The 13,468-nt window shown below is 35.8% G+C and overlaps 1 protein-coding gene across 4 annotated transcripts in view; it reads left to right on the top strand.

Annotated features, from left to right (window-relative positions):
- Window positions 1-4: 4 nt before the first annotated feature.
- The window catches only part of PECR (peroxisomal trans-2-enoyl-CoA reductase), a 29,530-nt gene continuing 16,066 nt past the window's right edge, over window positions 5-13,468 (top strand). For 2 of the 4 annotated variants that reach the window (XM_031452122.2, XM_031452121.2), the window contains exons 1-3: window positions 6-202; window positions 7,073-7,206; window positions 8,235-8,400. In XM_031452122.2, the coding sequence (XP_031307982.1) occupies window positions 79-202; window positions 7,073-7,206; window positions 8,235-8,400 (424 nt within the window). In that variant the 5' untranslated portion in view covers window positions 6-78. Of the gene's footprint in view, window positions 203-7,072; window positions 7,207-8,234; window positions 8,401-13,468 lie in introns of all 4 variants that reach the window. The other 2 variants (XM_031452123.2, XM_010979704.3) reach the window with 2 other exon arrangements.

Raw genomic sequence — 13,468 nt, 5'->3', positions numbered from 1 at the left:
GTCCTGCCCGCCTTAAAGGCGGCCCGGACCCAGTGAGCTGGTGTGGCGTTCCCTCCTGGCATTCTAGCCCTCGCAGCCATGAGCTTTTGGATCAAGGGCAAAAGCTACTTAGTGGCAGGCTTGCTGCAGAACCAAGTGGCCATCGTCACCGGCGGAGGCACGGGCATCGGGAAGGCCATCGTGACCGAGCTGCTGCACCTGGGTACGTGAGCAAGCCCCTGAGAAGGGTACCCAGAGCAAGGGAAGTGTAGATAGATGTAGATAAAATTAACCGAAAGGGAGAGAGGAGAGAGTTCTTCCTAAGAGGTGGTGGAGAAGCTTTGCCGAATGAAACACTGTAAACTAAAGGGAACCTTTTAAGCCAAAGGTTCTGTACCCGAGGTGGGGATTAAGGAGACCTGTGGAAAACATGCTGTGGAATTTATTATGGATGTGGATTTATATTGCCTATAGAGTGATTAGGAAACATGGGAAGACTACACTTAACTGGAAAAGGTTCTAACATGTATTTCTTATCTCGTAAAAGTTCTTGGACGAAGGGAGGACTTTGTAAATACATATACAAGGAAAGAAAACACGAAGGGGAAAATAGATAAATTGACCTATATGAAGATGTAAATCCTCATTGAATTAAAAAAAGCAATATATAGTTTAAAGGCACATGAAAAGCATTTACACATACAACAAATGTAGTATATAAAGCACTTTCACAAATAAATAAGGAAAAAAAATTAACACACTGATAGAAAAATAGGCTTATGATGTGGACCAAGTGTTTCAAATAAAGAATCAAAAATAGGCAGTGAATATGTGAGAAAATAGTCGACTTTTTTTGGCAATGAAATGCAAAATATAACAATAAAAAGATGCCATTGTTTTTCTAACAAAATTTTAAAACATTGGGGAAAATGAAGTGTTGATTGATGAGAGAATGAAAAATCAGGGAACAATGTAAATTATTACAAGCTTTCTAGAGATAAGTTTGGAAAAAAAAATGTGTTAACAGTATTCATGCTCTATGACCTTGTAATTCCTCTCTCAGGAATTTACTCTGAGGAAATAATCAGAGACAAGTATAGATTTGTAGTATAAGAATATAGTATTGAGTAGTGAAACATTGTAAAGGAAATAATTAAATCAGTAACAATGAACTATTAATGCTGCTATTTAAACATCTTGCTGTTGAAGACTTTATGTGGACAAATGCATAGTACATAATTGAAAAAAGCAGGATTCCAAACAAAATATAGCATTCCAGTTTAATTGTTAATGAAAAATATATATATGTAGAAAAAGACTGGAAAGAAGTTTATAATATTGTTAACAGCAGCTACTTTTTCTGGAAATGACGAGTTTGGGTAGTTAAAGTGTCCTCATTTTTCAAGTATTTTTAATGAGCATGTAAATTGTCTCTGCTTGCCATTATGTTTCTAATGCCTGGCACATAGTATGGACTTAAAAACATATGTTAAAAAAAAGAAACAATATTTTAGAGAGAAAAAAGATGGGAAAGTAACATTTCTGAATCTGGCCCTGGTGTAGCCTCATCACCATTACTGCCCACTTCACTCCCAACACCGTACTCTATCCCTTTTCAGGAAAATTCATAAGAAAAGTGGACTTGGTTATCATTTTACGTGAAAGTCAGGTACTAGTCTTCACGGCAGATTTGTCAGATCCAGGTTCAATCTTTCAGGACTCTTTATGGGTTTTCATATATTTGAACTTCATTTCTGTTTGGTAAGTTTGCGCTGACCAGACACTGCATGTCAGCCATGGGGCACAGTGGCAAACCTTATTTTTATTAGAACACAAGGAAATATTAAGGTGATGATCTTATAATTTTTTGGAAACCAGGGATCCTTTTGAGATTGCAATGATTGGGATGGAGCATCTCCCCAGAAAAAAGTATTTCATATACTTAAAAAATACATGTAATATTTTATTATAAATGGATTTCCTTCAGGGAGAGAATATGCAAATAATTTTTACTCTTTCTCAGCTTTCTTTTTTAATTTCAGAATTAATGGCTACTTTCTGAAAATTGTTATAGAAACCCAAATTGGGCCAATAAAATAAAATATTAGCCAATTCTATTTCTAGTAAGAAGGCGTGGATTACAAGTTGAATTTTGAGGCGTGGTTTTTAAAATGGTTGTTATCGTGTTGTCTTTCACATCCAAATGATTTTGGCTGTTCCTTTCCTGAGAGGATGCTGAAAACCCTAGCTCACAAGAGTGAGATGTAGTGAACAGAATTGGAACCCTCTTCGTCTGTTTGACAGTTAGACAACGGGAGTCCTGATTCCATCAAGGAATGCTGTACCCAAGACCATTCACATTGAATTCAAGCCAGACCCTTGTCTCTGTCCTCAAGGTTGTCATTGTGACAGTGGTTGCAATGAAAGTAGACATAGCAAGTGGAACTTTTTCTTGGCTCTGGGACTAGACTCTTAACACCAGGGGTTAGAAGTTGCTTTATCAAGGCAGCACTCCAAGTTAAAGACTGAAAGAAATCAGTATCAGCCCAGGCAGGAAAGTAACGTACTTCGCTACAAATGCCTCTGATGTGAGAAATAACTTGTTATTTGCGAGTTACTTCCTCTTCTTTTTTTTTTTTTTATTGGATTTTGGAGGAGGGTAATTAGGTTTGTTTATTTATTTATTTATTTAGACAGAAGTACTAGGACTTGAACTCAGGACCTCATGCATGCTAAGCATGCACTCTACCACTGAGCTATACCCCCCTTCTTTTTTTTATTAATTGAAGTATAGATGATTTACAATATTTTGTTAGTTTCAAGTGTACAGCAAAGTGATTTAGATGTATACATATATACATACTGTTAATGATTCTTTTCCATTATAGGTTATTAGCAAGTTACTTCTGTACGTGTTTTAACTGAATTTATCAAGCTTTCTGAATTTCTGTAGCAACTCATGTAAAAAACAGAAAATGTCCATCCGAATCATTTAGCATAAGGGTTAGAAGAAAGACGTTATCTAATTATTTTCTAGTTTGTTGTAAGGTAATGTAAGAGCGCTGCAGTAAATTCAAGTAGTATAGAAGTATATGAAAGAAAAAAATGAGCTTTCCCTTTCTGCCCTTCTGAATCCCCTTCCTGGCAATTTTCTATGAGTCATTCACATGCATACAAATACACATGTGTGTATTTTGTTATTTACAAACCTGGGATCGGAGGATTCTTACTGCTCTGTAATTTTTCCTTTCCATGCTAATACATATAGTAATATCTCATTCTTCTCAAAGTTATATGATATTCCATTGTATGGATGTGTAATAATTTATTTGACCATTCCTTTCATGGAAATTTAGGTTTATAGTTTTACCCAGGATTGCAGTGTTCTTCTTTGTAACACCTTTGCCCTCTAGTTCAAGTTTATATAGCAGTTGAAATAAATAGCCTTTCAAAGTTGTGTTCCAGTACAACTCTGCTACTATTAGGTAACTTTCCTCAAGTCCTCAGGGTTTAGGTAGTAATCAGTGATGATTCAATAAACTTCTTTTTTATATTTTTATTGAAGTATGGTTAGTTTACAATGTTGTGTCAATTTCTGGTGTACAGCATAATGCTTCAGTCATACATGAACATGCATATATTCATTTTCATATTCTTTTTCACCATAAGTTACTACAAGATATTGAATATAGTTCCCTGTGCTATGCAGTATGAACTTGTTCATTGGATTTTGTGAGAATCCGCCTGTATTTTGAAGCGAGAGACTCTGCCAGAGTTCAGTAGGTGTTCTGTGTGATTCATTGGGTTTGTAGATCTAATTCTTGGTGTTTTTGTGGGAGAGGGTGAGCTGTGAGTCTCTCTACTCCACCGTCTTGGCACCTTCCCCAATAAACTTCTAATTAGATAATTCATGTGAATAATCCTATTTATATTTTCACCATATTTCTTGTTTGAAGCCTTAGACAAAGTCAGCATTAATCACCTTAGTATTCCTGAGGATATATATTTATATATTTTTTTAATGACGCTTAACTTCTTAATGTGGATTTAGGAAGAGTTTTAGGTGCCAGATTTCCCTGCCCCATTCAATCTGTGCCCTACTCTGGAAGCTAGAGCAAATAATGCAATAATCTTGCAGGCAAAAAGATTAATGAGGGAAGTGGGGCAGAGGCAGTGGCTGATCCAGGGAAATGTGTTTCTTCTTTCCATTTTACTGATCAGATTAGTTATTCCTCTTAACTCAGGGAAGCCTGGCAGAGGGTTGGACCTGAGCTAGAAGTGTATATTTCAGTTCTTTTCCCTCCTGGGAGTAGAAGGCCCCTCCTGGAAACAGGTGAAAGAAATAAGGATTCTCCCTAATAGTATAAATTATGCTTTGTTGAAAATTATGCATGTATTTTGATAAATTAAATTCTCTTTTAAAGTTAGTCTTGTCTTAGAAGGAACTCATAGCAAATCTTTTTAATATTTGCTTTATAAAGCTCTCAAGTTGCCTGTCAGAATTTCAAAAAGTTGTTTGCATTTGGAGCTCACAAAATTATAACCTGAACTCGAAAAAATAGTTTTTTAAAGTACCTTATTTTAATGTGAAGCAGCCATCTCATCATACACAACTAGAATAGCTCTGGTCAAATGCACAGTCATTTTACGCTTTACCTTTCCAAGCCTCATTTATCCCATACGTGAATATTGAATGTGGACTGTATGTGAGTGTAACAGTTACAGTAATGACAGGGTCTCCCTATCTTCCAGGGGATGACAGTGATTGAGGGAAGACAGTTAATTATCATACAACAGAGGCAGGTATGTGAGAGCACGTAGAAGGAGCTCCAGCCTGCGCTTGGTAAGGGAGAAGAAGGAGGGTTTTAATATAGTTGTGATTATCAGTATGGTTCATTTGAAATCTGCCATCCACATCTGGGCTTCCCAGAGCAGGGGCGAGGCTCCTCCCTCTCTTTGAGGCTGCCTTGGCAAGTATTTCTGCTTTTTATATTTGTGCATGAAAAGAAGGAAGTATTCTCTTTAGGATGAACCAAAACGTAAGGCAACAATGAGCAGTAACATTCAGGATTACTTTGTAAGGTAAATGAATATTCCAGCATCTCAGAGCTTATTATTTTTACTTAAGGAAAACACTGGTAGCAGTGTCCACAACCCCATGGGTAGCTCTTCCTTTTACAACTCCATTTACATTCAATTCTAATTTCACTTCCAGTGTTACAATTTTTATTTCTTTGTTGTGTTTCCATCTTTATTGGCCAGTCACTCTTTCAATCGTCCTTTTTTTTGGTAAAGTGTCATATGTGTTTATCATTGGAAGACAAAGAGGCAACACAGCTGCCTTCTTTGCTGTCTGTGCATAGATTGAAGAACAAAAGCACAGTGACCGGTCATTTACAGACATTGAAAGAAGTGACACGATTAGTCACTGATTGTGATGTGCGCCTTTATTTGCATGATGACTTATGGATTTGTGCTAGCAATGAAGTTTGTATTTTATGCAGTTGCTCACAGTTAATATGGCATAGTAACTGAAATTTGAACCATGTTGTTGGGAGACTGGGGTTATTTAAGCTAATGTAACAGAAATTAGGGTGCATTAGAGCTGAGCAAAACAAGAACTGATAGTACTTCTATTTCACTGTTCCTGACCATTGTATAGCAATTAAATTCTGTTCCCATACATTTTATGTCTACATATGTTATAAATCCTACTTGCTATCATTTTTACTTTAAAGAAGCACAACCTTTTAGAGAGATTTGAAGGAAATACAAAAAGTCTTTATGTTTACTTTATTTACTCACAAAATTACCATTTCTGGTAGATTCAGATTTTCATCTGGTATCATTGCCCTGCTTGAAGGCCTTCCTTTAATCTTACTTGCAGTGCTGGTCTGCTTTAATGAATTCTTCTGGATATTATGTATGTGAACAAGTCTTTACTTTGCCATCATTTTGAAAGCTGTTTCCACTGGGTACGATTTCTAGGTTCCAAAACTCTCCACTGTCTCCTGGCTTTTATTGTTTCTGAAAAGAAGTCTTCTGTCTTCCTTGTCTTGTTTTGTTCTGTACTTAATGTGTTCTTTCTCTGGCTGCTTTTAATGTTTTTCTCCTTATCCCTGGTGTATTTAATTGTGTCACCAATGCCATTTCTGGGTCTGTTTTTATTAATTGACTTTTCCCTCATCCTGGCTTGTATTTTCCTTCTCCTTTGTGTGTCTGGTGGTTTTTGTTGGATGCCAGACATCTGAATTTTGCCTTGTTGGATGCTGATTATTTTTATATTCTTAAAAATACTATTGAGCTTTGTTCTGTGATACAGTTAAGTTAACTTGGAAACAGTTTGATACTTTAAAGAGGCTTTCTTTCTGTTACCCGTTGACCTGAACAGCTTTTGGCTTAGGGTTAATTTTGCTTCACTACTGAGGCCATACTCTTCTGAGTACTTTACCCAGTGCCCCATAAGAGTGTTTTTCCTGGTGGGAACACTGACTGTTCCCAGATCTGTGTCAATGTCTGGGTTTGTTTCCTCTGCTTATTTTGGGTGGTTCTTTCCCGAGCCTCAGATAGTTCCCTTATGTGTACTGATCAGTGCTCAGGTGAAAACTGGAAGGAACTCGACAGATCTCTGGAGCTTTCTCTTGGTGTCCCTCTTTGCTTCCTGTGCCTTGTGTAATCCAGCCGTCTCGGCCTCCCTGGACTCCCACTTCCATCTCCTCTACCCCGGAGACTGCTGCGCTATGAATGGTTTCCTCCCCTCTGTGCTGAAGCCTGGAGACTCGCTGAGCAGCAGCCTGGAATAATAATAGGGCTCACGTTGTCTCTTCCCCTTCTCTGGGATCACTGTTCTGTGCTGCCTGATGTCCAATGCCTGAAAATCATTGTTGCACATATTTTGTTCAGTTTTTAGTTGTCTTGTACTGGAGGGTAAACTCAGGGTCTATTATTCCACCTTGACCATAAGCAGAACTTCTAGTTTATCTTTTTTTTTTAAACAGGATCACATGAAATATTTTCTAAATATTACTACTTTTGGAATTTGGACAACCAATGAAAACATATTTACTTGTTCTTTGGCTGTTGTCGCCCCCAGGGTGTAATGTGGTCATTGCGTCCCGTAAGTTTGATAGATTAAAAGCTGCGGCAGATGAACTGAAGGCCCATATGCCTCCTGACAACCAGGCTCAAGTCACTCCCATCAAATGCAACATCCGTAACGAAGAGGAGGTAACACAAATTTATCTTTATTTATTTGTTTTAATTTATACTAGTTGTTCCTAAACCTGACTGTGCTTTGGGTTTTCCTATGGTAGCTGTCTTAGATGAGGTTCACTGAAAGCAGAACCTGTGACGGGGATTCTTGAGCTAATGAGCTATGAGTTAGCAACCTCAGGAGAAGGAGAGGAAGGGAAGCAACATAGGGAAGCTAAGCAAGCACAGTTTCAGCTAGAGACTACCTTTTGTCCTTGAAGTCATTTCTTAATGTCTATTTCATCACTATCCATCATTCAGGGTTGGTAGCTTACAAATTAAAACAATGGAGGAGTGATCCAGGCCCTTGGATAAATCTTGTCATCAAAATTCCAGATTTAGCTTTATGATCCATGAGCATGAGATACTGGTAGATTATCCACTGGTATAAATTTTTCAGGTTTATTCATTGTGACTACATCTCCATTTATTGTGGTACTCAGAGTTACCGTTCACTGTGAGAGACTGTGCGCTCTGTTACTCACCTAGAGCAAGGGATAAAATCCAAGTGGCAAGTTAGGTTATTAACCAGTTCACTTTTAAAATTTTATTTATTTATTGAAATATAGTTGATGTACAGTATAGTGATTCACAATTTTTGAAGGTTATACTCCATTATAGTTATTATGAGGTATTTACTATATTCCCCCATGTTGTACAATACATCCTTGTAGTTTATTTTATACCTAATAGTTTGTACCTCTTAATCCCCTACCCTTATATTGCCCCTCCCCTCTCCCTACTAATAACCACTAGTTTGTTCTCGATATCTGTGAGTCTGCTTCTTTTCTGTTATATTCACTAGTTTGCTGTATTTTTTGGATTCCACATAAAAGTGGTATCATATGGTATTTGTCTTTGTCTGTAACCAATTCACTTTTTTTTTTTTTTAAATGGAGGTCCTGAGAGTTGAACCCAGGACCTCGTGCATATTAGGCATGCGCTCTACCCCTGAGCCATACCCTCCTGCACGTAATGGATTCACTTTTAATGTTTTTATTTAGGTGAATAATTTGGTCAAGTCTACCTTAGATATTTATGGTAAAATCAATTTCTTGGTAAACAATGGAGGCGGCCAGTTTTTTTCTCCTGCTGAACACATCAGTGCAAAGGGATGGCATGCTGTGATTGAAACCAACCTGACAGGCACCTTCTACATGTGCAAAACAGGCAAGTGTGATCAATAATCCAAAACTCAAACTGTCTTTATGTAAGGATCATAGAGAATCCTGAAAGAGAAATTGTTAGGGGCTCAGAAGCTTACGTCATCAACATCAACATTTATGGTTCTGATTTAAGTTACATACATCATAGCAATGTAATTCCTACATTTCTGGATAGTAATTTGGCAGTATATATAAAATAGGAATGTTATTTGATCTTATAATTTTATTTCTAGAATGTTATGAAAAAATTTTCAAAAGTTTGTACAAAGATATAGCTACAAAGTGTGTCATAAAATTATAGAAAACAGACTGATTTTGTTTTTGAGAAATGAATCTGTTAATTTTTTTATAGGGATCTGCTGATTATTTCAGTCAGATCTTCAGGGAGAATACCAGACAGAGTCCATATTCTTTCTGACTAATAACTAATTAGCACACATGCATAGTCTTTGCATTTCAGGTTATGTTTCATAGGTAGTAATATTAAACTCCTGAAATTGGGTAACTCAAGGATTTCCTTACAAACTATCCAAGACATTTGTATGCTGAAAAATGTAGAATGAATTTAATTTTGACCCATAGGATCTTCACCCCAACATGGGTTAGGCTTTATATTCTTAGATCTCTAAATCAAAGGTTTTGCAGGCATTCCCAACCTTCATCTTTATCTAACTAACGGTATAAAGTGCTGTATTAATTGTGGTATAGGATTGGCTGCTGCAGTGTAGAAGTCCAAAAAAACCAGGAACTTAAATAAGATAGTTGAGTTCTCTCTCAATGTAAAAAGTCAGGGGATATAGTCCAGGGATAATATGGTTGTTCCATGATTGTTAGAGATTTAGTGTCTTTGACATGTGTTTCCATCTCATGGTCCAAAGTGGCTGCTTCAGCTCCTGCTGTTGTTTTTTTTTGTTTTGTTTTGGTTTGGTTTTTTCAGTTCCTGCTCTTGTAACTGCATTCCAGACAGCAGGAATGGGGAAAAATGTAATACTTAGTATTTTTAAGGGCACCATCTGGAAGTAGCACCATTGCATTTACTGATATTCATCAGTTAGAACTCAGATAAATGATTGTACCTACCTATAAGGAGACTGAGAAATACAATCTTCAGGTGAGTAGCTATGTGCCTAAATACAAATTCTATTTCTATGCAAGGAGAAGAGAATGAGCATTAGGAGATAGCTTGTAGTCTCTACATTCATAGCTCAGAGCTTTGACACCTTCTAACATTCAATCAACAGTCTCTTACTCGCCTGAGGTTCCTTGCTAACAGCTATTAATTAGAAGTCTTCAGAGTCTAGATTCAGTTATGGTTTTTATTAGCCAGAATTGAAGTAATGAATACAGGGCCTATAGGGTTGTTTTTTTTTGTTGTTGTTGTTTTTTATTTGGCCGGGGTGGGGGTTGGATGGAGGGGAGGTAATTAGGTTTATCTCTTAATGGAGATACTGGGGATTGAACCCAGGACCTTGTGCATGCTAAGTACAGTGCTCTACCACTGAACTACATCCTCCCTTCCAGGGTCTGTAGTTTTGTTTTGTTTTGTTTTGACTTTAAACAAGGAGGCTTTTAGCGCTTGGTTTTTAAAGCAAGGAATATTAAACTTTTCTGAACCATACTAATAATAGTGAAAAACTGAAAACCACTTAAATATTGTAGACTAAAATATTAGTTGAGTGAAGTTTTATAATTTGTAGGGTAGAGTGCTGTATAGCCAATGAAAATGCTGGCAAAAGTATACTTTTCAATATGAAAAGATATTCCCAGATATCATTGAGTGAAAAAGCAGGTTATAAAACATACTGTTCAACATGATCGTATTTCTGCAAAAAAAAGTATATATTTGTATGTGAATATATATGAATAGAAGTAATTCTGAAGGAGTTTATACCAAAATATTGACATATATTATCTCAGGGAGGTAAAATAAGATATCGTTTTTATCTTTTTCTTTTTGCTTATCTGCTTTTTCTAGTTTTTCTAAAATTAACATGTATTGTTTATTTAATTAAAATGATTTAAATTATGACTGCATTCAAGTCCCAGCTTTTTTTCTTCTTGTACTCTTTGACATGATATGCTGTTGTTAAAGAATTATGGGAAAATCCACATAAAAATTACTGATGAGTTTGGACTTACCTATGCCTTTAATTATTCATTTTATAATATAGGAATTTTTTTCTCCCAAGTTATTTTTGGGGAAAATCTTGAATATATATACCAATTAAAGGAATAATACAATGAACTCCTATACAGGCATACTTCATTTGATTACACTTTGCTTTATTGTACTTCACATATACTGCGTTGTTTACAGATTGAGGGTTTGTGGCAACCCTGCATCAAACAAGTCTATCAGCACTGTTTTTTCCAACAAAAAGTACACAAGAGCCATCTTGAATAAGCTTCTATAATGATTAATTTTATGTGTCAACCTGACAGGGCCACGGAGTGCTAAGATCTTTGGTCAGACTTTGTTATGGGTATTTCTCTGAGGATGTTTTTGGATGAGATTAACATTTAAATCAGTAGACTGAGTAAAATTGGTAGACTGATTGTCCTTCCTAGTTTGGGTGGTCCTCATCCAATCAGTTAAAAATCCACCCTTCCCTATTACCTTTGAACTGAGACACTGGGTTTTCCTGCCTTTCCATTCACACCAAAACATAGACTCTACCTGGGTCTAAAGCTTCCAGCCTTCAGACTAGATACAGTTTCTCCTGGTTCTCAGTCTTTTGGACTCAGACTGGATACACATTGGCTCTTCTGGGTCTCCAGCTTGCTGACTGCAGATGTTGTGACTTTTTAGCCTTCATGATCTGGTAAGCTGATTCCTCATAATAAATCTGTTTCTCTCTTTATAAACATCCTGTTGATTCTGTTTTTCTGGAGAGCTGTAATACAGCTTCCATTGGTCAAAAATGGCATTTTTGTGGCATTGATGGCACAAAAATGGCAGTGACATTGATTGATATTGATCAGTTATGCTTAAATCCATGAGCTCAAAATTATTCTCAGAAAAAACAATTGGTCATTTTTGGAGGATGCTGAGACCCAACTCAGTCTTTTGATAATTGCTAAAAGGAGAGAATCAAGAGCGTTATCTTCATCATCTTCATTTCCTATACAAAGCGTCCATTGGGGAAACAGAGGGATCATGGTAAAAATGAAGAAAATTCCATCTTCAGCTAATGAGTGAGTGGATCTAGGCAACAATCATCAGTGGCAGATTAACATCACATCACAAAGGAGACAGGCAAACATCTTATCCCGGTAATTGAATTATCTATTTTTGATTGGTTCTTTATAGTTTCTAGTTCCTTGTTACAGTGATTTGCATTTCTATCAATAACCTTTCTTAATTCAGTTAACATTTTTATGACCTGCTTTTTGAACTTGGGGTCTAGTAAACTGGTGAGCTCTGTTTCATAATTTTTTGTTTTATGGGATTTTTCTTATTCTTTTGATTGGGAGTAGTTCCTCTGACCTTTTCATATTGCATAACTTTCTCCATCTCAATGCATACTCTTGAATTATTTTCTTTTTCTTAAGAATTTTATTTAAATTTATAGAATGGTGTTTATGTCTATTATCTCATTTAATACTCATAATGCCTCCTTGATGTAGGTGGGACAAAAAGCATCATATCTGAGCTCAAATTTAGGATATCCAGCCCTAGATCACGTAGGGGCAGGCCTCAGACCAAAGTCTTATAAATTTACATCTGTTCTTCAGTATATTATGCTGCCTCAAAATCCATTAAACACTAGTAGTTTCAAATTTTGTAAAAGAAAACGGTGGTTGCAGGGGCTTCAGGGAGAGGAGAATGGGGAATTATTGCTTAATGAGAATGGAATTTCAGTTTTGCAAGTTGAAAAAAAATTTTCCAGATGGATGGTGGTAATGGTTACACAACAGTATGAATGTACTTAATACCACTGAACTGAACACTTAAAAATGGTTAAGATAATAAATTTTATGTTACATGTCTTTTACCACATTAAAAAAAAATTTCAAGGAGAAAAGGACCCTTGAGTTATTTTGACCATAGGATTTGTTCCTTAATTTGTACATTGGCAAATTCAACATTCTAGGTTTCTCTAAATTATTTAGTTTTGCAATTGCTGTGATTCTTATCAGGTTGGTAGTTGCTTGTAAGCTTTTCCTGTTGTTTTAGGAAACTTTCTTCCTGTACATTTGTCTTTCTTCTTCCAATTTGTTCTTGGTGACTGTATAGTTTGATGACTCTTTGAAATATCTTGAAGAAATATCTACAAAATAACCCTAGAAAAGTTTCCAGGGAGAAACACATAGGTGATTTCAGAACTCTAAAACATATGGAAGTATTTAACCAGAAGCAGGCAATCCGTGTAGGTAATTCAAATAAATTTATTCTCCTTTCTTATGCTTGTATCAAATGGTTTTAGAATTTTAAAACATTTGATATGGTACATACTGCTTTATTTATTTTAATTTCCTTGACCATTTATTTTTTGGCTTGGCTATTCTTGACCATTTATTTTTTTCAAATGAATTCTATATTCATATTCTTTGTCAAAAATCCTGTTGGGGTATTTGATTGGAATTGTGTTAAACTTATTAATAATTTGGAAATGATTAATATGTTTAAGTATTATTTCCTTATCATAACTTATCTTTTCATCAAGGAACTCTTTTATACCTTTTGACCAAGGTTTGTCATTTTTATCATGTAGATTGCATATATTTTTTAAGGTCACACCTAAATATTTTTGATGGCTATTGCTATTTTGAATGAGCTCTTTTTCCATTTATTTTCAACTGGGGTATTGTTGGTTTATAGAATAATAATTTTAAAAATATATTTGACGGCTTTTCTAATGATTTGCTGCTCTTTCTACTGGTTTGTCAAATTATTCTCTTGGGTTTTCCAGGTATATAATCATGTTGTCTTAAAAAATAGCTACTATGTTATTTTATGGAGTCAAAAATACAGTCAATTGTGAAATGCGCTGTCATTTTATATATTGTTGCATATGTAAAAACAGTGCTAATTGTTTTTATCCCTACTTCAGCAGTGTGAAAATAGTGTG

The sequence above is a fragment of the Camelus dromedarius genome, chromosome 4 (assembly GCF_036321535.1).
Source record: "Camelus dromedarius isolate mCamDro1 chromosome 4, mCamDro1.pat, whole genome shotgun sequence".
Classification (NCBI taxonomy): Eukaryota; Metazoa; Chordata; class Mammalia; order Artiodactyla; family Camelidae; genus Camelus; species Camelus dromedarius.
This window is presented reverse-complemented; position numbering and strand designations above follow the sequence as displayed.